This window comes from Hypanus sabinus, chromosome 1, assembly GCF_030144855.1.
Source record: "Hypanus sabinus isolate sHypSab1 chromosome 1, sHypSab1.hap1, whole genome shotgun sequence".
Lineage (NCBI taxonomy): Eukaryota > Metazoa > Chordata > Chondrichthyes > Myliobatiformes > Dasyatidae > Hypanus > Hypanus sabinus.
This window is the reverse complement of record NC_082706.1, coordinates 97,222,294-97,250,056: the sequence shown is the minus strand read 5'-3', so window position 1 is coordinate 97,250,056 and position 27,763 is coordinate 97,222,294. Positions and strand designations below refer to the sequence as shown.

At 38.2% G+C, this 27,763-nt stretch overlaps 1 protein-coding gene across 3 annotated transcripts in view; it reads left to right on the top strand.

The window, feature by feature from the left end:
- Positions 1–27,763, top strand: part of atp9b (ATPase phospholipid transporting 9B) — a 321,211-nt gene that overhangs the window by 146,003 nt on the left and 147,445 nt on the right. For all 3 annotated transcript variants that reach the window (XM_059972582.1, XM_059972575.1, XM_059972567.1), the window contains exon 9: positions 25,867–25,947. In XM_059972582.1, coding sequence (XP_059828565.1) covers positions 25,867–25,947 — 81 coding nt within the window. The remainder of the gene's footprint in view (positions 1–25,866; positions 25,948–27,763) is intronic.

The following is a 27,763-nucleotide window of genomic DNA, read 5'->3' as shown; positions in this document are numbered from 1 at the left end:
AGGAAGAGTTGGAGAGCATTACCAGGGAAGGCTTTGAACATATACTGTTCTATGTAGCCAAGGAAAAGGCAGGCATAGCTGGGGCCTATGCGGATGCCCATGACTACACCTTGAGTTTGGAAAAAGTGGAAGGAGCTGAAGGGGAATTAGTAGAGGACCAGTTTTGCCAGATGGAGAATGGTAGTAGTGGAGGGTCAAGAGAAAAAAAGGCAGAGAACTGTAAGGTGTCCTTAATTTTCTGATAGAATATAGGCTGGATGTGCATGGTGAAAATGAGACCTGAAGGGTTGGGGAATTGAAGGTTGTTCAAATTGAGAGCATGTGAAGTGTCATGGTATAGGTGGGGTAAGGACTGAATTGAGTGGGATAAATGTCTAAATGTTTGAATAAAGAGTAATTTTTTTATATTTCAGAAAACTTTATCTTATAAATGGCATTTCACCAAAACTATTTATGTATATGGAATGCCACCTACTGGGCTAATGTCAAAATGACATTAATATAAAGCACAGATACCTGGACACTAAAAGTTACAGCTTCATTACTGCATTAAAAGCTCCACCCAAGTACATTTTGCATTGCTGATTTCTACCTGCGCATTTGCAGTTAATATTTAATTGTAGATGGAAGATTAACTTCTTTTTGAATGGCGAGTCCAGAGTACAAATCTGCCTGTGCAGTGTTAGAAGTTGCTCAGACTCTGACATTGGTGCATCTTGGAGACTGTGTTCTTGGGATTAAATTAGAGCTGCTTCTGTGTGATATTACTCAATAGAATAGCAGTATTCGGTGCATGTACTTGTCAGTCATCTAAATTTGCATTAATATGACAATGTCATTAAGTTATCAGTGCCATCATATATTGAGTATTGCAACTTTATATTTTGTGATGGCCCCAATAAATCAGTCTGTAAAGTTTCAGAGGTTTGCTTAAGAGGAGATGATACCTCTCAGGTTTTGTTATCTTCCCAGGCCACTTAATGTGATCAGAGAATTAAAATTTCAACAAGTCATTTAAGATTGCTGTGCTGTGAGGACTATAAAACCCAGGTTAGGTTTCTTGTGGTTTCGCAGTCATTTCTGATGGCAGTATTTTCTGGCACCTTGCCCAGTCTTGGACACTGTCTTAAGCTTCTGTGATCAGGTGAATGTATTACTTGTTTCTGAGATCATTGTAATTGCAATGATTGGTTATGTGCTGATTTATATTTTAAAAAATCCATACAGTGGCATTTACATTTAATTATTTTTATTGAACTAGAGTTCATTTTATGTCATGAAATGCCAGGTTATGAATAAAGACAATTTAATGAGCAGCAGTCATGATTTTTGCCTCCTTCAAGCAGTGGCTTTCACAACTATTTAACAGTATTTGAGAGAACCATACTTTCATACTACTGATAAAGGAAAAAGCATGATGTGCCCCGAATACTACTTTGACAGTTGAATTGTAACATTTAGCTGATTCTTTTTTGTGTCCATAAATGCTCCACCAGGCTAAATATTGTTTATATAATTCAAGTTCATTCTGCTGCACCCCTCCTTTCATGGTAAACAAATTGTGAGTCCCCAACATTGTAAAATGGGTCTTGTGTTGCTCTGCTAATGATGCTACTGTCTGTGCTCCTCATGTATCAAATCTTAGCTGGTCTATGACCATTAGATTGCCAAAATCTTTAGTTGGATTTGATGATTTGCATTTCTGAAGCATGATTTGCTGCCTTTACAAGCTGCACTTCTAACGGAAATACTGACCTGGATTTTTCAAGTAAGTTGCAAAATAATATTGTTTGTTGTCTACCTGGAAGACAGCTATTCACAAAGTACTAGAAATATTTATAATATGGGCTTCACCTTCTCTTAGGATTTCTGATGTTCATAGTCTGAACTACCAGACAGTTCAAGGGATTCTCACAGTTATGCAGTTTTGGTCACTGAATTACAAGAAGGATATTAATAAGGTTGAAAGAATGCAGAGAAGGTTTACAGGGATGTTGCTGGGACTTGAGAAACAGAGTTACAGAGAAAGTTTGAATAGGTTAGGACTTTATTCCCTGGAGTGTAGCAGAATGAGGGGAGATTTGATAGAAGTATATAAAATTATGATGGGTATTGATAGAGTGAATGCAAGCAGGCTTTTTCCACTGAGGTTAGGGGAGAAAAAAACCAGAGGACATTACAGGGGGCTTCTTCACACAGAGAGTGGTGCGAATGTGGAATGAGCTGCCAGATGAAGTGGTAAATGTGGGCTCACTTTTAACATTTAAGAAAAACTTGGATAGGGGGTATGGAGGGATATGGGCCAGGTGCAGGCTCAGTGGGACTAGGCAGAAAAATGGTTCGGCACAGCCAAGAAGGACCAAAAGGCCTCTTTCTGTGCTGTAATGTTCTATGGTTCTAGATAGTTAAACCTGGAAGTAGAGATCTAACCTTTCATCAATATTTTAGGACCAAGTAAATACTGTAAATAATATTAGTCAAACCTGAAACTGAACAGATTATTTAGCAGTAATTATGGTTTAGTTCACTGCTAAAAGCTCAATTTAATCATACAACAAGGCATGGCAATTTTTGTTATCTTTAACAGCAAGAATAGTTTGCAAATCAATGAGGTTGTCATCAGTTTGCTGATTCTTGAATTGCTGGGCGAAGACTACTACAGCCAAAAAGGAGCAGCAACTTCTAAATTTCTACATCTAACTGTGCATTTGTGCACGTCATCAGTTGTCAGATTTCTTTCATTATAACTATGAATGCTGAAAGCCTCAGTGTTATTGTCATTGCCATTACAATCATTTACATAATTGTACAGAAATTTCTTCCCTCTTCTCATTTCAACGGAATAGATTTTATTATGTCACCACGACCCGACAGCCTTATTCAAAATCTGCTTTAAAAACTCGAGCAGCAAGACTTGATTTCCTGTACTGACCTCAACTAAATTTCACAACATAAATATTATGCCTTTTCGTTTGACTTGAACCGATGATGTGAATGGTACATTACAATTCCCAAATTCACACAACAAACTAGTAGAGTAAATGTGTTAGCAAAAATTGTTCTCCAGTTTGGATTCACAGAGTCAATCTGCCTACCTATAAATTCAAACATGGAAACAGGACCTTTGGCCTATTACGTCTGTGCTGGCTATCTAGTACTCATTTACACTAACCCTACATTAATCCTTTCTTTGTATTCTCCCACATTCTTAACAACCCTGGAGACATTCTACCACATATAAGGGGCAATTCAGAGGCCAGTTAACCTATCAAACTGCATAAGTTGGAATGTGGGAGGAAGCTGAACCACCTGAACAAAAGTTGTGGTTACAGGGACAACAAAATCAGCACCTGTGGTTAGATTGATTCCAGGTCTGAAGGTGCTGTGAGGAATTTAAATGGTTATAGCTACTACTAATGGTTGCAACCATTTAAATAAATCACAATACCAGTATGGCACAGTAATGTAGCAGTTAGAATAAGACCATAAGATATAGGAATAAAATTAGGCTATCTGGCCCATCAAGTCTGTTCAGCCATTTCACAATGGCTGATCCATTCCTCTCAGCCCCAATCTCCTATCTCCCCACCCTCTCCCATATCCCTTCATATCCTGACCAATCAATAATCTATCAACCTCGGCCTTAAATATACATAAAGACATGGCCTCTACAGCTGCCTATGTTAAAGAATTCCACAGATTCACCACGCTGGCTGAAGAAATTCCTCCTCATCTCTGTTCTAAAAGGACATCCCTCTATTCTAAGGGTGTGTTTTCTGGTCTTTGACAGTCACACTATAGGAAACATCCTCTGCACATCCACTCTATCAAGGCCTTTCACCATTCGATAGGTTTCAACTAGGTCACCCATGATTCTTCTAAATTCTAGTGAATACAGGCCCAAAATTATCATATGTTCTTCAAATGACACGCTGTTTAATTCTGGATTCATTTTTGTGAACCTTTGAACCCTCTGCAGTTTCAGCACATCCTTTCTAATAGGCTCAAAGCTGCACACAGTACTCAAAGTGAGGCCACACCAATGCTTTTTAAAATCTCAACATTACATCCTTGCTTTTATATTCTAGTCCTCTTGAAATGAATGCTGACATTGGAGTTGCCTTTAGCGAATCTTGCACAAGGACTCCCAAATCTCTTTGCACCTCAGAGTTTTGTATTTTCTCTCCATATAGGAAATAATCAACCCTTTCATTTCTTCTACCAAGTTACATGACCAAACACTTCATGTCACCATATTTCATCTGCCACTTCTTTGCCAATTATCCTAATCTGTCTGTCCTTCTGTATCCTCCCTATTTCCTCAAAACTACCTGCCCCTCTACTTAGCTTCATATCGTCTGCAAACTTTGCAACAAAGACATCAATTCCATCATCTAAATCATTGATAAGTAACATAAGAATAATCAGTCCCAATACAGACATTTGTGGAACACCACTAGTCACTGGCAGCCAACCAGAAAAAGTTCTTTTTATTCCCACACTTTGCATCCTGTCAATCAGCTACTGCTTTATCATTGTTAGAATCTTTCCTGAAATACTATGGGTTTGTAGCTTGTTAAGCAGCCTCACGTGGCACCTTGTCAAAGGCCTTCTGAAAATCCAAGTACACAACATCAACAGATTTTCCTTTGTCTATCCTGCTTGTTATTTTTTTTGAAGGTTTATAGCTGATTTGTCAGGCAAGATGGATTTCCCTTGAGGAAACCATGCTGACTGTGGTCTATTTTGTTAAGTGCCTGCAAGTACCCTAAAACCACATCCTTAATAGTTGACTCCAACATCCTCCACCCCAGTGAGGTCAGACTAACTAGCCAATAATTTCTTTTCTTCTGCCTCTCTCTTCTTGAAGAGTGGAATGACATTTGCAATTTTCCAGTCTTCTGGAATGATTCCAGAATCTACTGATTCTTGAAAGATCATTACTGATGCCTTCACAATCTCTTGAACCACCTCTTTCAGAACCCTGGAGTGTACATGATCTGGTCCAGGTGACTTATCTACTTTCAGACCTTGTTTCCTCAAGAACCTTCCCTCTAGTTATGGTAACTTTACACTTCATGACCTCCGACACCTAGAAATTCCACCATACTGCTAGTGTCTTCCATAGTGAGTACTGATGCAAAATACTTAGTTCATCTGCCATTTCCTTGTCCCTCATTATCTCCTCTCCAGCATCGTTTTCCAGCAGTCCGATATCCATTCTTGACTCTCTTTTGCTCTTTATGTAACTGAAGAAACTTTTTGTATCTTCTTTAATATCATTGGCCAGCTTACTTTTGTATTCTGTCTTTACATTATGTTAGCTGCCTTCTGTTTGTATTTAAAAGCTTTCCAATCCCCTAACTTCCCACTAAGTTTTGCTCTATTCTATGCCGTCTCTTTGGCTTTTATGTTGGCTTTGACTTCCCTTGTTAGCTTGGTTGTATCATTTTTTCCTTTAGAATACTTCCTGTCTGGAATGTACAGAGTATATCCTGAATATCCTGTATATCCTAAATTGCTTCCAGAAATTCCCACCATTGCTACTCTGCCATCATTCCTGCCAGTGTTCTTTTCCAATCAGTTCTGTAAGCCTCTTAAGCCTCTGTAATTTCCTTTAATCCACTGTAATATTGTCACAACTGTTTTAAGCTTTTCCTTCTCCCGTTTCATGGTGAATTTGATCATATTATGGTCACTTTCCACTAAGGGTTCTATTTATTTTTCTATTGAGGTACAGTGCAGAGTAGGCCCTTTCCGCCATTCAAACCATGCAGGCCAACAATCACCCGGTTTAATCCTTGCCTAATCGTGCAACAATTTACAATGACCAATTAACCTGCCAACCAATTCATCTCTGGATTGTGGGAGGAAACCAGAGCACCTGGAGAAAATCTATGTGGTCAAGGGGAGAACATACAAATTTCTTACAGGAGGTGGCAGGAATAGAACCCAGGTTGCTGGTACTATCAAGTGTTGGGCTAATCACTATGCTGTCTTGCTGCCCTGCAAGACTTGCAACTGCCTGAATGCTAACATTGCATTTGCTTTTCTCACCAGCAACTCAGCCCTCAGATTTTTGAATCTTCTCCATTTAGAAAATAGTCTACACTTTTATTCCTTCTACCAAAGTGCACAACCGAACATTTCCCGACACTCTATTCCATCTGCCACTTCTTCATCCTTTCTGCTAATCCGTAGTCCTTCTGCAGTCTCCCTGCCTTCTCAACACTACCTGCTCCTCCACCTATCTTCATCAATAACCATCAATCCTGTCATCCAAATCAATGTTTAAAAAAAACGGTCCCCACACCAACCCCTGCGGAACACCACAAGACACTGGCAGCCAATTCAGAAAAGGCTCCTTTTCTTCTCACTCTTTGCCTCTTGCCAATCAGCCAATGCTCTGTGAATGCTTTTATCCTTCCTGTAATGCCATGGGCTTTTACCTTGCTAACCTGTCTCATATAGCACCTTGTCAAAGGCCTTTTGAAAATATTTTCTTAAAGAATTCCAGCAGGTTTCACAGGCAAGATTTTCCTTAAGGAAACCATGCTGACTTTGGCCCATTTTGTTTTGTGCTTCCAAGTACCCGAAAAGCTCATCCTTAACAATTGACTCCCAACATCTTCCCAACCACTGAGATTAGACTAACTCACCTATAATTTCCTTTCTTCTGCTTCCCTCCCTTCTTGAAGAGTGGATCTTTTACCTTAAGCTGTCATCAATTCTGGTTCATTGTACAACACCCAGTGCAGAATAGCTGATCCCTTAGTATGCTCAACCATGAGCTGTTCCTAAAAAAAAATCTTACAGGCACTCTAGAAACTCTAGCTCTTAGAACCCATCACCAACCAGATGTTCGCAATCTACCCCATGACTGTTAGAACATTGTCCCTTTGGCTTACATTTTCTATCTCCTGTTGTAACTTGTTGACCACATCCTTACTACTGTTTGGTGTCTGTATACAACTCCCTTGCAGTTCCTTAGACTTATGCACTATGATTCAACACCTTCCGTCCTTATGTCACCTCTTTCTAATGATTCAATTTAATTTTTTTTACTAACAAATCCACACCACCACCTCTGCCTTCCTGCCTATCATTTTGATACAATGTGTACCCTTGGACATTAGACTCCCAGGTATAATCTTCTTTCAGCCATATTCATTGATGCCTACAACATTATACTTGCCCATTTGTAACTATGCTACAAGTTAATTGACCTTATTCTGAATACTATGCACATACAAGCATAATACCTTTAGTACTGTAATTACCTTTCTCGATTTTGTCTGCCTTTTATGGTGCAGATCATCCTGTTGATTGCAATTTTGCCCTATTATCAGCTTCTCTTGCTAGGAGCCTCACTGTATGTTGCCTCTGTTTGTAAACCAATAACTTCATTTGTAGCACTCTCACTCTGCTACCCGCCCCCTGATAAATTAGTTTAAACCCACCGAGCAATCTAGCTAACCTGCCCACAAGGATTTTGGACTTCTTCAAGTTCAGGTGTAATCTGTCTCTTTGGCAGAGGTCATACATTTCCCAGAAGAGACCCCAGTGACACACAAGTCTGAACCCCTGCCCCCTGCACCAGTTCCTCAGCCAAGCATTCACCTGCCAAGTCATCTATTGTTACCTTCACTGGCACGTGGCTTGGGCTGCAATCCTGAGATTACTACCAGAGTTCCTGTTTCTCAGCTTTTTAACTAGCTCCCTAAAATCGCAGTTTAGGACCTCCTCACCATGTCTACCTATGTCATTCTGCCAATATGCACCAAGAGTTCTGGCTGCTCACCCTTGCCCTTGAGAATGCCATGCACAAGGTCGGAGACATACCTGATCCTGGCACCAGGGAGGCATCATTCGATCTGGGTGTCTCTATTGTGCCCACAGAAACTCGTCTCTGTTCCTATGATCTGCTCATCTCTGCTCTTCTGAGCCACAGCACCAAACTCGGTGCCAGAAACCTGGTCACTGTGGCTCCCCCTGATAAGTCCCCCTCCCCTCCCAATAGTATCTAAAGTCATATGCTTATTATTGAGGGGAACAGCCACTGGTGTACTTGGCACTGGATGTGTATTTCCCCTCTTTCTCCTGACAGTCACTCAGTTAGCTGTCTCCTGAAACCTCGGGGTAACTACCTCCCTGTAGCTTCTGTCTCTCACCAACTCATTCTCCTGAATGAATCGAAGGTCACAGAGCTGCAGCTCCAGTTCCTTAATACATTCTCTCAGGAGCTGCAACTTGGTGCACCTGGTGCAGACGTCTTCCCAGTCTTCCCACAACCCCCACATAGTGCAAAACATTGCCTCTGGAGCTATTCTTACTATGCTAACACACACTATAGCAATGCCAGATTCTTGAGATCAATTCCACTGCTGACTATAAGAAACGTGTATGTTTTCCCTGTGGTCATGTGGGATTCTTCTGGATGGTGTATTTCAGTCACTGAAGACTTTGGATATGATTGAAAGGGCAGTTGGCAGTGTACTACCTCTCACTGAGGTTTATCAGTGGCAGAAGGTGAGGCTTGTGTTGCTTGATCAATGACAGCCTTTAATTGGGTGGCTAAATGATATGTCTACCAGGTGTGGGATATTGTGATGCAATCATGGGATTAGTTTCTGGTGATTGACTCTGTCTAGGGCCACTCAGTCAGGGGCCTGGGTCAATTAAGGATCTAAAGGGAGGGGCAAGAGAGCCTGGCAAAAGTACAGGGCTTTAAGGTAGCGTGGTGTGTGACTTCAGACTAGCAGGATATCAGAGGGCTGGGGCTGGGCCCTTGTGATCATGTGGAGGGACGGAAAGACCAAAAGGAAGTAATGATTGCCTTGCTTATTTCAATCCAATATTTCAGTGTTAAAACATAATCATCTCCAGAGTAATGGTTGCTTCTAGGACAAATTGGTTTAAGTTACCCAACCCATCCCAAAAGGAGTGTCGTATTGGGAAAATGCATCTGCTTGTGGAACTTATATCAGATACTCAAGGATGAATCACTTCTGGAAGGGCCACAGTGACTAAAGTGATTTAAAAATGATGGACTCCAATTTTTACTCAAGGTCAATTACATTCATAGTATTGAACTTTATGCAGTTTTGCCACTTTTGAATGAGGTTTATTCTGATGCCATATTTGAATTTAAGAAAAGTAAACACCTGTAATATCTAATTTTTCATTCTGTGAGATCTTAGAATAAGCATAATGCTGCATAAGTGGGGTGCTTTTCAGTCTGATATAGTACCTGGAGCAAACTGCAATGGTTAAATGAGCATGTCATATATCTTTTTCTGAATCGGTTTGTGCATACTCTGCACTTCGCGTTGCATGATTAAAGGTCATTATGGAAAATACAAGATCAGTAAATGAGCATGAGGTTACTAGATTATTGGCCAAAACAACAGCTTCAAAGACAAAATTGCAAAAGTGAGCCACCTTCCTAGAACAGAAAATTGGTGCTTGCAGGAGGGGAAGTTCTTCCAATATATCTGTAAATTTTGTAGGATAATGTGGTGCATTGTGATTGAAAATTATAGTTGCTGGCAATGTGAATGCAAATTTTATTGAAAGGTCTTTAACCCGAACTGTCTTTTTCCATAGATGCTACCTGATCTGCTGAGTTTTTCCAGTGTTTTCTGTTTGTATTGTAGCACAAATATTTGAGTTGCAGCAAAGCGACTAAATGTGGTTTTAGCATAACTTGTTAAATATAATTTTGGTCAAATTATTTTCACACCACATTACTCACCAATTGAAGAGTGTAGCTCAGTTAAAACTGGTTGTCTTTGTAATTTAAGGTTTTTTTAACCTAAATTTGAGCAGGTTGACTAAATATTATGCATCTGACCTCTAAATAGAAAGTGGATGCAACTCATTATTCAGCGAGACTAGTGATAATTTTTGGGTGCATTATTTCCTTCGACTTCACTTCAGCAGTGCCCCTGACTCTATTCCCTTAGCTGCCCTTAATTGAGAATGTAGGATATAAGTCTGGTACAAAAAAAATCTACTGTAGGACCTCAGCAGGTCAAGTCTGTAAGGGGAGAGGAGTTATCAGTAGTTCAAGTCATGACCCTGCATCAGGGCTGCAAGTGGAGAGGGAAGATAGACATTATAAAGATGAAAGATTGGGTAGTACAGGCTGGAAAGTGATAGGTGTACCCAGGGATGATGAGGATGATAGGCAGATGGAATCAGGAAAGATGGAATCGGGGAGATGAGCAGGTATGTGATAGGTACAAGTAAGCAAGGAAAAACAGCTGGAACCAGGTTGGGAAAGGGAAGAGTGAAGGTGGGCATAGCTGCTGGAATATGATTTCCTGGTAGTTACTAACATTCATACTTAAAATGAAGAGACGTTGTTCTTTTGTTAACTTGGAAATTTGTAGATGTATTGAATTTATTTAATTTCTGTTTCAGCAGTCCTCAAAGCCTTGGTAGATTACTGCTTAATTTTAAGTTGGTTGTTGAAATCCTACCTTCTGTATTTGCTAGGGATTGGTAAAGCCCGAATTTGTTTGGAAATTTAAGCTCCAGCTACTAGAAATCAATTGCAACCCTCCTATGCGGGTAGGAAGTGGTGAGCTGTGAGCAGATTAAAAAAAACTACTCATTTTAGTTGGCCCTAAATCATTGCATCTCCATTGCAGAGTTCTAGTGCAAGGTAGGATCTGGGCAAAAAAGTTTTGAATTAGCTGAAGATCAGAACATGAATCCCAGGCAGGAGAGCATTGTAAAACGAAACTACAGTAGAGCGTCACAGGCTTGGATGCAGAATTCAGCAGCAACTGGGTGAAGGTATTGACAGCTAGGCTGTTTTTTTTAATGGAGATAGAAAATTAAGTCTTAATGATGGATCATTTAAGAGCTCCAGACCCATGCAGTATTCTTCACATCATTAGATTATTATATCGACTAGTTGCAATTTTCTCAATATCTATTTACTCTTTAAAAATGTTGAACCAGTTTTGTTTTACAACAGAATTCACTCACAATGAACCCTATTCTGAATTGGAAAAGCAATACCAGAATGAATTTTCAATGAATCTTGAATAAATCCTGGTACATAATGATTTAAAGTTACGGGGGGAAAAAAGGCATCTGGTTTATAATGGGATTTTGAGAACAGATTTTGAAAGAACAGGTGTCTGGTTTCATGAGCAATATTAGTCCTTCAGAGAGAAATTGCCAAATAATGTTTTTTGAATATTAGATGATAAAGGCATACAACAGGAAGGTGAAGTTGAGGTAGATAAACCATTATGTGAATGACATTTTAAAGAGTCATGAAATCTCCTTTGTTCTCTGGAAGTGAGGTAGCTGAACAGCATATCTTTGAAAATCTTATGTTCTTGAGTTAGCTTTTTCCACCAGTTCCTGCTCCAGCTGCTATGACTGCACTGTCTCTGGCCTTCAGCCATCCTTCATCCAGAGAGTTGTGGATCTGTGGACTGCTCTGCCTCAGAAGGCAGTGGAAGTCAATTCTCTGGATGCTTTCAAGGAAGAGTTAGATAGGGCTCTTAAAGATAGCAGAGTCAAGGGATATAGGGAGAAGGCAGGAACGGGGTACTGATTGTGGATGATCAGCCATGACCACAGTGAATGGTGGTGCTGGCTCAAAGGGCCGGATGGCCTACACCTGCACCTATTGTCTATTATCTGTTTCCTTGTTGAATGACTGAAATGAATCAAGATGGTTTGAGTTCAAGGATGGGGGCGTAGTCAGGGGAATAGACGCAACTCTGTTGTAAGGAATGAGAGTCCTGAAGACAGTTTCGCTTGCCTGGTGACAGGGTTTGGAAAATTCATCTGACCTGCAGTCAAATTTGGACTGGAAGTGGAAAGATCCATATGTCGTAATCCATGTAGGTGCCGATGACATAAGAACCAAGATAATTTATTAAAATACAGCACCAAATAGTAATCTTTGCATTGTTACCTAAACTGTATGCAAGGTTAATAAGATCAGAATTTTAAATGCATAGCTTAAAGATCAGCTTGGGAGAAGTGGGTTTGAATTTGTGGGACATTGTACTAGTATTGGGGAAGAAGGGAGGTGTTCCAATGAATGGGCTCTACTTTAACCATGCTGGGACCAGGATCCTGGAAATTGCATAACTAGGGCTGTGGATAGGACTTTTAATTAAATAATAGAAAGTGGGTTCACTTAGCTTGGAAAAAATATGGATAATGTAAAATGGAAGAACAGTGTAGGAGAGGTTATTGAAATCCCCAGAATAATAAAGCAAAAGTTTAAAAAGGGTTAAGAATTTAACTTTAGGGAACATGGAAACAAAATTGATAAGGGTGGTGAGTGTAGGAATGAACTTGTTATATTTGAATACATGCAGTTTACAAAATAAGGTGGATGAGCTTGTAGCACAGCCAGAAATTGACAGGTATGATATGGGCATCAGAGTCGTAGTTGAAAGAAGAACACAGCTGAAAGCTAAACATCCAAGGGTACATATCCCATCAAAAAGACAAGCAGGTGGGAAGAGAGGTGTGGTTAAAAAAATGAAATTAAATTCTTAGAAAGAAGTGACATGGTCTGAGAAGATGCAGAATCCTTGTGGGTAGAGTTAAGAAAAGGCAAGGGTGAAATGACTTTAATGGGAGTTATATGCAGGCCTCAGAATAGTAGCCAGGATGTGGTGTAAAACTTACAATAGGAGGTAGAGGCAGCAGTTAAATAGGAATGTTGTGATGGTCAGTGGAGGATTTCAGGATGCAAGTAGATGGGGAAAATTAGGTTGGTGCTGGATCTTAAGGAAAGGAAATTGTAGACTGCCTATAAGATTCTTTTAAGAGCAGCTTATGGCCAAGCCCATTAGGGAAAAGGCAATTCTGGATGTGGTATTGTGCAATGAACCAGATTTGATTATGGAGGTTAAGGTAAAAGAATCTCGAGGAGATAGTGATCATAATATGATAGAATTCACCCTGCAATTTGAGAAGAAGAAGCAACAAACATCTATTGGTATTAGAGTTGAGTAAAAGTAACTTAGAGGCATGAGAAAGGAGTTGGCCAAAGTTGGAAGCTGACATCAGCAGGGATGACAGAGGAGCAGTAATGGCAGGGGTTTCTGCAATAAATTCAAATTTGCAGGATCAGTTCACCATAAAGGACAAGCATTCTAAAGGGAAAATGAGACATCTGCAGCTGACAAGGGAAGTCAAAGACAGCATAAAAGCTAAAGAGCAGGCATACAATATGGCAAAAATTAATGAGAAGCCTGAGCATTGGGATGCTTTAAAATAAACAAAGGAGCTAAAATAGCAAAGAGAGAAAAAATGGGATAGGAACGTAAGCTGGCCAATACTATAAGAGGATACCAAAGATTTTCAGATAAATAAAGAGTGAAAGAGGTGAGCGTGGACATTGGACCCTTGGAAAATAATAGTTCTTTTTGAGCTGTTTTTTAAAAATATTTTTCTTACTGTAATTTATAGTTTTTTTTAAGTATCACACTATTGCTATCAAATTTCACAAGATACTGTATGTCAGTGATATTAAATCTGATTCTGATAAGAAATGAAAAGCAAGTTCTTCATCACACCCTCATAATTTGCGGACCCTCAAGTTCTAGAGAAACTAGCTTAAATCCATGAAAGACCAAGTTATCTCACTTCTATTGTTATGACTGCTATCAACCATGTCTTAACTGACTGAGCACCAGAGCCGGGATGTTCTTCGGAATGTATTTGTGATAGATAAATGTATACAGCATCAAGAAATTACTGTTCCCACAAGTTCTGACTATCACAGGAATTAGCATGCATTTTTGTAGCTAATATGAGGAGTGATTGATAGGTTCGTGGCCTAAGGTAGAAGGAGTCAATTTTAGAAAACCTAGCACATTTTTCAACATAGTCCCCTCCTACATTTACACACTTCGTCCAGCGGTCATGGAGCATACGGATCTTGGACCTCCAGAATGTGTCCACAGCTGGGGTGATTGATAAGTTTGTGGCCCAAGGTAGAAGATGAGTTATACAGCTCTCGTTACATGCACATGCAGGTCAACTCTTTTGAGTGATTATGCAGAAAGTTTGAAGTTAATAACTCATCTCCTCCTACCTTAGGCCAAAAACTTATCAGTCACTCCTGATGAGTTATTAACTTCAAACTTTCTGCATAATCACTTAAAAGAGTTGACCTGCATGTACATGTAACGAGAGCTGTATAACTCATCTTCTTCTACCTTAGGCCACGAACTTATTGATCACCCCTTGTAACTTGCTTTCATAGACTAGTTACTTGGGGAGGAGGATGTTAACTGCATGTTTTTGCTTTGGGAAGAAAATAAGGCATCAAAAATAATGTGAATAGAGGTACATAGTTTTCAATTTTATTGACAGGCTTGATCACTTTCTGAAGTATACAGTTGTTACATTCCCAAAAAATATATTTTGATAAACGAGTTGAAACTTTTCAGATTAACATTTCATTTTGAAGTGAAAATGTGGCAGTATATAGAATTATAGAGCACAGAAACAGGCCCACTCATCCATGACAACCACGTCTAATGAAAGCTAGTCCCATTTGACTCATATCCGAAGGATCAAAAGAAGCTACAAAATGTTGTAAAATTAGTCAGCTTCATCATGGGTACTAGGCTTTGTAGTATCCAAGACATCTTCAAGGAGCAGTGCCTCAGAAAGGCAGTGTCTGTTATTAAGGACATGCCCATCACCTAGGGCAGGGGTCAGCAACCTTTACCACTGAAAGAGCCACTTGGACCCGTTTCCCACAGAAAAGAAAACACTGGGAGCCGCAAAACCCGTTTGACATTTAAAATGAAATAACACTGCATACAACGTTTTGTTTTGCCTTTATGCTATGTATAAACAAACTATAATGTGTTGCATTTATGAAATTGATGAACTCCTGCAGAGAAAACGAAATTACATTTCTGCATGCAACAGAAACATTTTGAACTCCGAAAAAAAGACGTTAGGTTAAAGGTTACTTTTAAGTAAAATACTCAACGTCTATTTGAGTCCTTCTTGTATTTATGAAAAACGCCAAACTTAAATTTGCCGCCAGCAGCAAACCAAAAATAACGTCAGCTGGCTGTCAACCTGAAAAATAAAAGGACTATTTCACTGAACAATGAAAACATATGAATATACGTAAAATAATAGGCAATTAAAATATTTATCATACTTGTTCAGGTTGACTCACACCTGCCAATGCAGTCGTATTCAGTAGGGATGGATCGATGCTTAGGGGAGTGACCGGGAAGGATAATGTGTTTTTTTCCTCTCTGAACTCACAGAAGCGTTTCCCAAGCGATGTTTGCATTGCGATGATTGCAGAATGTAAATACTCCGAATTTATCATGTCGTGACATTGTTTGAACTCTCTCAAATTGGGCAAGTGAGACAATGTGCCTTTCTGTAAATCTCTGGCAAGCAACGTCAACTTGCGCTCGAATGCCAAAACATCCTCCAACATGTGCAGGGCTGTACGTCCTTACCCCGTTGAAGAGCTGTGTTCAGCGTGTTCAGGTGCGCTGTCATGTCTACCATGAAGTGTAGCTTTTCCAGCCACTCTGGCTGTTCCAGCTCAGGAAAGTTGAGTCCTTTGCTGCCCAGGAAAGTTTTCACTTCTTCCAGACACGCGACAAAGCGTTTCAGCACCTCCCCTCTGGACAGCCAGCGATAAAAACACGTAGCGGTTGCTACACGCAGTCAGTAAACTGCAGTCAAAGATAGCTTTATTCGAACTAAACAGCCTTGCTTTTAAGCCTCCCTCAACCCGCCCCCCATGGGCGCGGATGCTGCAAAAGACACGTACTCACAAACCCCCGTAGGCTATCTCCCTTAGCCTGAACGCTGGCTAATTGTGAGCCGGTTCGGATGTGTCAGGAAATGGGTCGCCACAACGTCTTATTTAGATTGTACAAGATCACCATAATCTTCAAATTTAGATTTACATTTCAAAAACTAACAAACTAACATAAAATACATTTTAATTAAATACTGACCATGTAGCGGTGTGCTACACGCAGCGCTAAAATTACGACACGGAGTCGGTAACTGCAGTCGAAGGAAAAAACCTTATTCGAAATCTTCAGCCTCACTTTTAAGCCTCCCTCAACCTGCCCCCCATGGCGCAGAGGCTCCAAAGCTCTGTGCTCGCAAACCCCCGTAGGCTATCTAATTGTGAGTCGGTTCGGATGTGCCAGGAAAAGGGTCGCCACAACCAATTATTTCCCAAAGTAACAGGGAGCCGCAGCACAGACGTAAAAGAGCCACATGTGGCTCCAGAGCCGCGGGTTGCCGACCCCCGACCTAGGGCATGCCCTCTTCTCATTGTTACTATCAGGATGGAGGCACACACTCAGCAATTCAGGAACAGCTGCTTCTCTGCCATACGATTCCTAAATGGACATTGAACTCATGAACACTACCTCACTTTTTAAAGTTATTTCTGTTTTTATACTATTTTTAATTTAGCTATTTATATACATATGTATGCTTACCGTAATTGATGTATTTTTTCGATATTGTCATGTTTTTGCATTGTACTGCTGCCACTAAGTTAACAGATTTTATGACATAAGCTAGTGATATTAAACCTGATTCTAATTCTGATATCCCGCTAAATCTTTTCTATCCATGTTTCTGTCTAAGTGTCTTATAAACCTTGCGACTGTATTCACTGCTACGATCATCTTCTGGCAGCTCATTCTACACACAGCTCAGTGAGAAAAATGTTTCCACATGGGTCCGTTTTACATTTTTCCCCTCTCACCTTGAATCTTTGTTCTCCAGTTTTAGACTACTCTGGAAAGTAATAAGGGTGTCAAAGATTACGGGGAGAAAGCAGGATTATGGAGTTGAGAGGGATTTTAAATCAGCCATGATGGAATAGCAGAGTAGACCAGATGGGTTGATTAGCGTAATTCTGCTCCTATGTCCAGTGGTCATATGATCTCATTGAAGTGTTAAAATGTTCAGATTAGACATACAATTTCCTGTGGAGGAATACGGAATGAAGTAATTTTTACTGTGTATTACCTTGGTGATCTGCGACTTTCAACTGTTGCAATCTTGAAGTGAAGCTGCTCCCGTTATATTGCTGAGGAGACGACGATGGAAGAAGGTGGAGCTCCAAGAATATCCCTGTCCCCACCCCCAACATCCACAGAGCATGGAGTACTACAGTGTGGAACAGGACATTCAGTCCATGATGTTGTGCTGATCTCAATGCCCATTTATACTAAATGTCCTCTTCCAGTTTGTCATCCCTGTCCTTCCATTTTATTCATGTGTCTGTCTAAAAGCCTGTTAAACTCCATCAGATTGTCTGCTTCCATTACTAAGTCTGGTAACCTATTCCACGTACCTCCACTCTTTGTTTAAAAAAAAATGTTTATCCTCACATTGACAAGGATGTAGAATGCAAGTCCAAAAGATGAAAAGATTTGCAACTGTATTCAGCCAAAAGTTATAAATTTCATTTTGGTACTCTCCCAGGATCCTCACTGTTATGGAAAAAAAATTTCTGCCAATTCAATTCACCCCACGTCTTACAAATAGCTGCGAGCACTGAATAATGAAAAGCCTATGGGACTAGACAACATTCCAGCTGTGGTACGAAAATGTGTCCCCAAATCAACCGTGCCTCCAGCCAACCTGTTCTAGTAGATTGACATTGATACGCCAACAAGGGAAGTTGTTTTGGTATGTAGTGTTCCTAGAAAGAACAGTTCCAATTAGGTTAATTACTACCTAATCAATCTATACTCAGCCATCAGCAAAGTAATGAAAGAGTCATCATAATGATTATGAATCAGTGACCTGTTCACCAATGGCCTTTATGAGATATGCCAGGACCACTGGGTTTCAGCCCACAACACAACCTCAGAGTCAAACATGTTCCAAAGCAAAGAATCCCGGTGACAGTCCATAAAGTCAAGGTAGCTTTAGAGTTATGCATCAAGGATTTCTGATAAAAACCAAAGAAAGTTGGGTAACAGTGGGAAAACATTCCAATGGCTGGAGTCATAAGGAAGATAATCTAGTGGTCAGCGGTCAACCAGTCTGGCCTAAGGCCTGTGGTACCATACTATTTGGATGAATATGCTCATGGAGGCAGTGTCTAACAGAAGATGAGACTGCAGATTCCCCATTGTGGTTGAGAAGAAATAGCTAACAGAATTGTGACATTAAGTTTAGAGCGTTGTTTGTGAAGTCCAAAGGATTAACTAGCTCCAAGGCTGCAAAATCTTAGTATCTCTAAGTGGAACCCTATAAAATCCACATGTTTGTTAACTGCAGCGTTAATCCTATTATTGAGGCCATAATCGGGATTAATGCAAATATGGCATATTCTAGAGACCCATGTTTACAGTGAGACAATTACATGTATATTGTTAACCATTTGAACCTGCCCCAGTGATCACAGTCCTTGACTTTCTATTATGTAGTTTGTAATCCAATTTATAATATTCCCCTTTACTCTGAAATCATTTCCTTAAGCTGCAAGTCTCTTGCTTATTATCCCATTAGCGTTCTGAATGTCGTGCTAATCTCTTCCATCAATTCCATTATAGTTTCAAAGAATTTCTGTAAATTTCTTGGCTATAACCTGGCTTTCATGAATTTGGATTAGAAGAATTATTGCCTTTTGCTTTAAAAAAAATGTTGAATAGTTTCCTTTACACACTAATTTGATCCTTCCCTTCTGCACCTGAAGCAAATAAATATTGAAATTTGAAGATCAAGTAGCTCATTCAAAAATTTAGAAACAATATCTGAATTTAATAAGGCGTACAAAAAAGTCAACTGCAGTTTTGCTTCTACTTATGGAAGTCATTTTGGATAAATTGGATTCTATTCCCATAAAAACATTAGAGTACTTCACTTCTCAGAGTGGTTTACTAATTTATTTTCACAATAAACTTAAAAGATCTTGTAAATTATCCACCTAACAGAAATGGTATACTATGATTTTCTTTGTTTGAAGGCAAAAAATTAAAACACACCCTCTTGTTTCCCTCATCACTATGTCTTATAATAGAAGTGATCCCAAAACTTTGTCACTGAGTACTCAAAAGATTTGGGGAAAATTAACTCTATATGATCATTTAATTTCTGTACCCAATGGAGAAAAATGGCATGTCTGCTACAAATGCAAGAATTAAAACATAATTTAAAAGATACTTCAATTAAATTGATCATGCATTATTAAGAGATTATTTGGGAAAATTACAGGAGGACTGTTAGAAATAGTTGTTTACCTAAATTGTTTTCATTTTAGGCCTCGATGGTTAAGATATATTTTCTCAAAGATTAGCTCACTGTAAGCTTTATTATTATAGTTAGAACAATGAAGCAGTATCTAGAATTTATCTTAAACTATCTATTTTTTAAAGAACCCATAAAAAGTGCTGTGCCTAATTATGTGTTAAGCTTAAGGATAACAAAATAGGTGAATATTTTAAGTTTTAAAATATAGTTTCATTCATGTAAGATATACTTCAACTTAAAAATTTGGATGAACTAATATCTGCAAAAATTGAGCAAATGTACTGTGCAAATATTGTGCAAACTTTGCACTTTGTTTTGGAGATACTGCTATGTATTTTCAGCAACAACAAGGAAAGGCACTTTAAATTGGATGAGGCATTTGTTCTTTTAATTTTGTCCATGTACATGTATTCAAAAATCTAAGTTTATGATCCACTGTATTGCCAGAGATTCCATCTTACAGATAAGTCATTAAACCTTGAGGGTTACATTGTGCATATACTTTACTTGGACGAAGATATAATCAGGTCTGCCTTTATCAAAATGACTTACCATAGCCTTCTCCCTTCTGTGCAACAAAACAAAGTATATTGTGCAAAAGGAATTAGTTGGGCTGATAGGAAAACAGTTCATAACAGCAGTCTAACTCCTAAGAACAACTTTGAGAAAAAACTATTTTTTGTGCTAACTTCATAAACTTTTCAATGCTTGGGAGCTGAGGCGAAAAATATAATGTTTAAGAGCTTGCAAAGGGGCTGGAAATTCCAGTAAGGCATTTCTGAACTTATTAGAATAGACATAGACGAGACCTTTGTATAGGCAGGGCTAAACCCAAGAGATGTACTCAAAGAACTTATTGTATTTATTGCAGAGTTCAGTTGGGGTAGAATTATCTTTGCAGAAATCACTGTACAAATAGATGGAACAGAATGTTTTCTTATTATTTTTGAGAAAAATAGTTTGAATATGAAAAACATTTTGTTGAATACCTACACTAAAACATTAATCGCAACCCGGCACAGCTAAGCAGATAGGTAGTATGAAATAATGCAGCTGACTACATTAATACAGGTCTGATCCAAGAGCAGTTCAATTTGCAGAATCAACTTTCTTTGTGAGATAAGCAATTCCAAAGAACAGGAAATTGTATTCCGATTGACAAGCCAGATTATGTGATTGATAGAAGAGATGGCATTTAGAAAGTATGACATTAAGAAAAAACCTAGCAAGGGTACAACTTATAAGGAGATGGAAATGCATTTATATGCTGCTTTTTGTAGTGCCACTCAAATCATTGACATACAGTGACTATTGCATTGGAGGAATCGTGGCACCTATCATTTTGTAGCAAGATTTTGGTCACCCTGTTTGTATGAAAGATGTTAATAAACTGTAACAAGTACAGAAATAACTAACAAGTGTGTTTCCCGAAATGAAGGGACTGAGTTATTCAGAGTGATTGGATGGCTGAGGACTTGACCCACCCCATTGGAGTGTATGGGAAAGAGTGGCGATCTTTATGGAGGTCTGTAAGCCCATGAAGAGTGAATGTAAGAGGAATTAAAAACCAGAGGTCATAGGTTTAGGTTAGAAGCCAGTGATTTAATAGAAACACAAGCAGCAACTATTTTTATATAAAGGGTAATTATGTATATGAAATGAGCTGGCAGAGGAAGTGGTTGATGCAGATACAATAATAAATTTTAAAAGACAGCTTGGCAGGTACAAGGATAGGAAAGGTTTAAGAAGGATATGGGCTAAACCTGAGCACACGGGACAAGCTTGGATGGGTGTCTTGGTTGGCACGAACTATTTGGGTCGAGAAGCTTGTTTCTATGCTGTGTGACTCTATTTCAAATAGCAATGATGCAAAGAAACAAACAAACAAAAAAAAAGATTTGTTTCCTTATGATGTAGCTGAAGATAGAACCAGATTTCTTGGTGACTTCTGTACTAATCGGTCCTGCTCGGTGGCACAATAATATCAGTGCCGGACTTCGGAGTGAAGGTTCCTGAGTTCGAATCCAAGTCGAGTTGAGCGTCAAGCTAGCAACTCTGCCTTGTAAAAACAAGAATAGCTTGCTATGGAAACACCGTCAAAAGACGGTGCCCCGATAACTCCACTGCTGAGTTAAGGGCTATTCTTCTTCTGTACTAATCTGAATATCATTATGCTGTTATCAATGTTTATTTGAATATCAAAAATATGCAGCAGCTTTAAGTTGGGAGTCTTGTGTGCAGGGTGATGCATAGCAATATTCATGCAGCATTTCATTGGCTTATCAGTCAATTCTATTTGCTTAAGTCCAGGAGGTAGCTTCTTTACCAATATCAATACAATTAAATTTGTTGAAAAAAAACTTAGCTTGCAACTGTGCCCTGAGGATGGAAATGTGCTAGGAATGAAGATTGTAATATTGAGATGCAGCTTGGCAGGAGATCACATTTGTCTAATGCTGGAGGGGCAGTAAGATGTCATTGACTTCTTATTTTAATAAAGTTATGTTGAACAGCTCCAGTGGATCTGCAGACATTACAAGCAAAATTCGCTGAAGAAAGCAGGCAGAAATTAAAAAAAGTGTGTTCCAAAGGCTTGTGAAAAGGGGAAGAATCAAGAAATGAAACCTTATATAGTAGGTCAGTTGCAAAAGCACAAATTAGTTACAGGCATAGGCCACTCATTTCTGAGCCAGCTCTGTGTGTACTAAGATGTTGGCTAATCTGAATGCAACCTCTACTGCATTGCTATCTATCCATGGTAAATTTTCGTCCATATTTCTATAATCTATTTACCTTTATATTCTATAACCTTTGTTAAAAATATTTAAAGATTATGCTTCCTCTTCTCTTATGGAAGACCATTTTAAACCCTTTAAGAAAGTTTTGTCTCATTCTTAAATGGATAGCTCTGTATTTTTATACTGGCCCTCTAGTTTCAGATTCCCTCGCAAAAGAAAGCTCCTCTCGATAGACCTTGTGTCAGAGAGGAAGTTTCCTTTTCTGTCTCATTGTTCTAAAATACAGTGGATAGAAGCTTAGTGTGTCCAACCTTCCCTCTTTCTTTACAACCCCTCCCCCCATTCAAACAATCGCTATCCCACTGTTTCAGGTAATTGATAATCCAGTAAATTCTTTCTGATACATCAACATCTTAAATAGTGAGATGAATGCTTCATTCTGGATAGTCTTGCGAATGACAGGTCCCTGGCAATGATTTTTGTATCTTCTTTTGCCATGAGTACAATACAGGATAACTGGCAGATGCTTAATATTAAACAAGAGAAAATCTGCAGATGCTGGAAATCCAAGCAAAACACACAAAATGCTGAAGGAACTCAGCAGGCTGCGTTCCTCCAACATTTTGTGTGAGGTTCCGAATATTGCCAAGAAAATCTCCTTGGACATGCCAGGAAATTGCAAGCCAGTGAGTCTAACACAAATGGTGGGAAAGTTACTGGAAGGGATTCTGAGATACTAGATTTTTCTGCATTTGGAAAGGCAAGGACAAATTAGGGGTAATCATGATACTCTCTCACAAATTTGATTGACAAGGGCGGGACAGTTGATGATATCTACTTGGACTTTAGTGAGGCTTTGATAAGGTTCCTAATTGGTAGGTTAGTCTGGAAGGTTAGATCACGAGGATTTAAATGTGAGCTTACCCAATTGGATATAAAATTAGCTTGATGGAAGGAGATGAGATGGTGGATTAATGATTTTTGTAGATTCTGGCTAGGTTTAGACGAGGCAGCAGTTGTTGATTTATTATAACATTTTACTGCAACCGTGGTTTCAAATTGCATTGATGGTAACTGGCTTGGTTTTTCAGATTTCAAGTCTGTGACCCAATTTAGTGCCACAGATATCTGTGCTGGATCCACCGTTTGTCATAAAAGTTAATAATTTGGATGGGAATGTAAGTGGTATGATTAGTAAACTTATGATTAGGGAAGTTGAAGCTTTGGTGTACTGTGCAGAAAGTTGTTTATGGCTTCAACAGGATCTTGGACAACTGGGAAAATGGGCAGAGAATTGCAGATAGAATTTTAGTCAGACAAACACAAAATGAATCTTTTTTTGGGGAAGTTAAACCCGGATAGAACAAATGCAGTGAATGACCGGTCCTTGGGATGTGTTACAGAATGGAGAGTTTGGGATGCAAGCACATGGTTTCTTGGAAGTATTAGACAAGATGCGGAAGAAGAAACATGGCACATCTACCTTCTTTGGATAGGACATAAAGCTGGTGGAAGCAGATCAGTGCAGAGCTGTGTATGCAAATTCAGGAAACATAAGTGTGAATCAGATGAATAATTGGCTGAGAGAAAGCAAAATGAGGAAAAATTGTTTCTCATAAATTGGCATGTCCGGTCTAATATTCCTGGTCAACATCATTACCACTTTATCATTACCATTCCATTGAGAGTAGGGGAGATCCAAACAAGAGGACATGAGTTGAGGGGCAAAAGTTTAGGGGTAACATGAGGGGGAACTTCTTTACTCAGAGTAGTAGCTATGTGGAACGAGCTTCCAGTAGAAGTGGTAGAGGCAGGTTCGATTTTGTCATTTGAAAAAAAAGTTGCATAGGTATATGAACAGGAAAGGAATGGAGGGTTATGGGCTGAGTGCAGGTCGATGGGACTATGTGAGAGTAAGCGTTTGGCACGGACTAGAAGGGCCAAGACAGCCTGTTTGCGTGTTTTAATTGTTATATGGTTATAAAACACCTTGATATATTTTGCTGTTACGATTTTTAAAATGTTATCATGATTTTGAAAATGAAACAAACTGACCTGTAAGCAAACCTGCAAACTCATTAATGCAATTTTTTTTGTTTAAAAGAATGTGTATATTGGTAGTAAAGGGCAATCCAATTGATTAAAGTCAATGAAAATAACAAAGGATTATTTGACATATTTGTAATAGACTAAGAGTATTTTACCTGTATCTGTTCAATCAATTGAAGGATAGCTATACGTAGCTACGTTACAGCCGGTAATACTGTAATCCTGCACGTTCTCGGGAATATTCATTTGGACTTCCTCACTCTGCTGAATTTGATGCACACCTGTTCTGTACATGTTTTCTCCTTCCTTACAACCTTAACTATTAACTCTGGGATATTCAGTCTTTTAAAGTAAATTGATAAGCCCTCATTGTAGATTCACCCCCCCCCCACCCCAAGTTCCCTCTGACCAGAGAAAATGTTTATCTTCTCACTTGAGGTTGAAAATATTTAATATTTTTTAATTAAAAGGTTCATGGTCAAATAAACTTGTCTGTATTCATTTGCAAGTTACATATTTCTTTATTTTTACTAAAATTTGGTCCACTGTAAATCTTCCCTTCCCCATTAAAATATATTTTCTTTTATTATTTAATCATGTAATCCTGAATACTGAACTTACCCTTTGTCTCCAATTTTCAATTTTCACAGACTAAGACACAGACATCAGTGTCTTAATTAGTATGGAGATCTATCAAAGTCCAGATCAAAATAATTTGTAACTTTCCATGAGTGCTGTTCAACCATGTGGGAAATATATCCTTATGTTTGTTTCATTGTATTTTTAATGCCATCATGTTGATAGAATACTTTTAGTGAAGGACACTTAAGTCAGCTAAACCTCTTACCATATGTAGGCAGCTATGTATTGTGATCATGGTTTTCTTGTATGGATATGCATTCCCATATATTGCAACATTGAAATATGAAATGTAGCTCGTGGTTTGCTTCGTTCATATATGCTAATTACTTCCCCACATTTCCAACCTTTGAATTGTTGACATCAATTCCAAGTTGAGTTTTTTGTCCTTTCGCAAGTCAAATGATTTTTTTTCATGTAACATGATTTCTATAAATTAGATTTATATAGACTAGTTTACAAGGGATAATTAACATGACCTTCGCATTTAATCTTAAAGAATAAAAGCAGTTAAAAGACATTTGTCAAATGCTTGGTAATATTAAGTGTGAGAGCTGATTGTTTAACTGATAAATGATGAAATGTAAAACTTTCTAGTTTTACTGTAAGCTTTTCACTTTCATTGATTTTATGATAGTATGACAAACTAATTGAAATTGTGTAATAAGATGTTTTAAGTAACTTTGCAAAATCATCATTGTTTGTTATTTATTTCATTTGTCACTCTCAAGCCCATCTTAAAATTCAAATAGATTCATTAGTTGTATTTAAACATGTTTAAACTTCAGCATGAGATAGAACTTTTCTAAAATTTAAGTAGACGTAAACCTCTTTGCTGATACAGCTGTAATTTTTACACAAACGTTTTCTTTTAAAAGTACTTCACTTTCTAATGCGTTCTTTTATCTGTGATTTGTAAAGTGATTTAATGCACTGTATTATTCAGTGCTAATTTTAAAGCACTGAAATCGTGATACAAAGACGCACTGTTCTCCAGGGATAATATTTTTGGCCTTGAATGGAACACGTTTTTATACATATAAATGAAAAACATTGTCATTTCTGAAAAGGTATTTTAAGACAAAATACATCAGAACCTTAATTTTACCTTTCCTCCATTTGAATAGGGGCACTTTTTCATTTTTGACTCTCTGCCCTGTTTAATTTACAGGATCTTTTTACAATCAGTGCCCATGTTTATGCTCAGAAGCCACAAATGGATATTCATACTTTTGAAGGGACCTTCACACGGGTGAGTTGAAATATCTTGAAGCTTTATGGATAATTTGCTCAAGAAACCGGAAGCTTAAACCCAATGATGTGTAATTCTAAATATTTGTTTTTAAGTAATTAGCATTCCATTACAATAAATTTAGAGACTCAAGTTACAGCTGTTAATTTTCGAATATTGTGTTTTCTTTGCCACTGACATTGCCTTCAGCAATTAGAAGTAAAGGAAAAGCTGCTGTTGCTAGGAAAACTCACAGATGTTAATGTTCAATGCAAGGTTGTTTCTTTTCAGATTGTTATTCATTAAACTTTTGCAGTGGAGGGGAAAAAATAAACTAAAAACTGTTTGACTAATGTAACTTTACAGAGTTAAGCATGAATGAACTGTCATCGGCTAAATAATTACTGACCGATTTCCAGCAAAAGCACCAACAATTTTGAGTTTGTATTTATAGCAGATTGCCAGTGACTGAAAACGTGTCTGCAGAGAAAGCAATATCACAAAGACTATCATTGTTTATTGGCTCCATTCTTGGCCACACACTAGGCTTAGCACGACAGCATTTCCTGTTCTGATTTATTCTTTATCCTCTGTAATTTGTATATATTTTTGGACAGGTTAACTCCTTTTTTTCCTTGATTATATCCAGTATTTGATTTTATAATGAATACTGTGTAAATTCCATTTATATCTAATGGTTATATTTTTTCAAAACCTTGTAAGTTGAATAATACCTCATGATTTTGCCTTCAACTATAGCAACCTGATCCCTTCTTGGTGTAATACGTTTCCAGCAATGGTAATAAAGTACAGAAATAGATTATTATTTTACTTCAATAAGCAATATTTTAGCACGCGCACACACAGTTACATAGAATAAGTTATTTCAAAGTAAATTTTGTTTTTCATATTACTTTTAAAAAAAATTAACAACTCTGGCTGCAGTGAATCACATTGTCCTTGGCTTACAACAAAGCAAGAACATTATTTAAGATGTATGAAGTTAGAAACTACCATAATTTATAGACTAATTCCAGATTTAACTGTTGGATGGTTTAATTTTGGTGTTCAGATTTCCATAATGTGTTATTACTGTAACTTGAAAACTTGGTTTAAAATGAGAATTTATTATATAGGCGGGTGTAATTACAACCAAAGCTAATTTTGAAAATAAACTTGCAGCTCTTGAAGTAATGAGGATGATTGCAATGCTTCATTGATGTATGAAAATCCATCTTCATGTTTGATTAATTCATATATCTCAAAAGTTAAATAATATTGCAATGATTTTGCTAAAATGTAAATAAAAATCCTATTACCTTCTGAAGGTTTTAAATTTTAGACCTTGGACTACATTCATGAGTAATTGTGTTCCTCAGTTTATGGAATTTTTACTTATGAACTGATTGAAAAGAAAGGCATAATTTGATTGAAATGTGAAATTACTCTGCAACAAGTTAGTTTTGCAGAAAGTAACAATGCATAAGGCAGATGCTGTAATCTGGAGGGAAAAACAAATAGCTGAAGCAACCAAGCAGGTTGAGGAGTATCTGTAGAGTAGGAAAGAAATGAACATTTCCGGTTGAGACCCTGCATTATGTTAGTGCGCTATCTCGTCCTGAAACATCAATTCCCCTCGTCATCTCAGACCCCACCCACCTTTTAGACACTGCTTGACCCATTACGTTTCTCCAGCATTTTGTTTTTTAGTAAAGTTTTGCATGTTTAGTGATGCACTAAATCACTTGAGTTTACTGTTGTATTTTTGTTGAATCAGTGTGCACAATAGTCTTACACACTTTTCTGTAATGTTTTAAAAGTACTGTTAAAAAGAGTT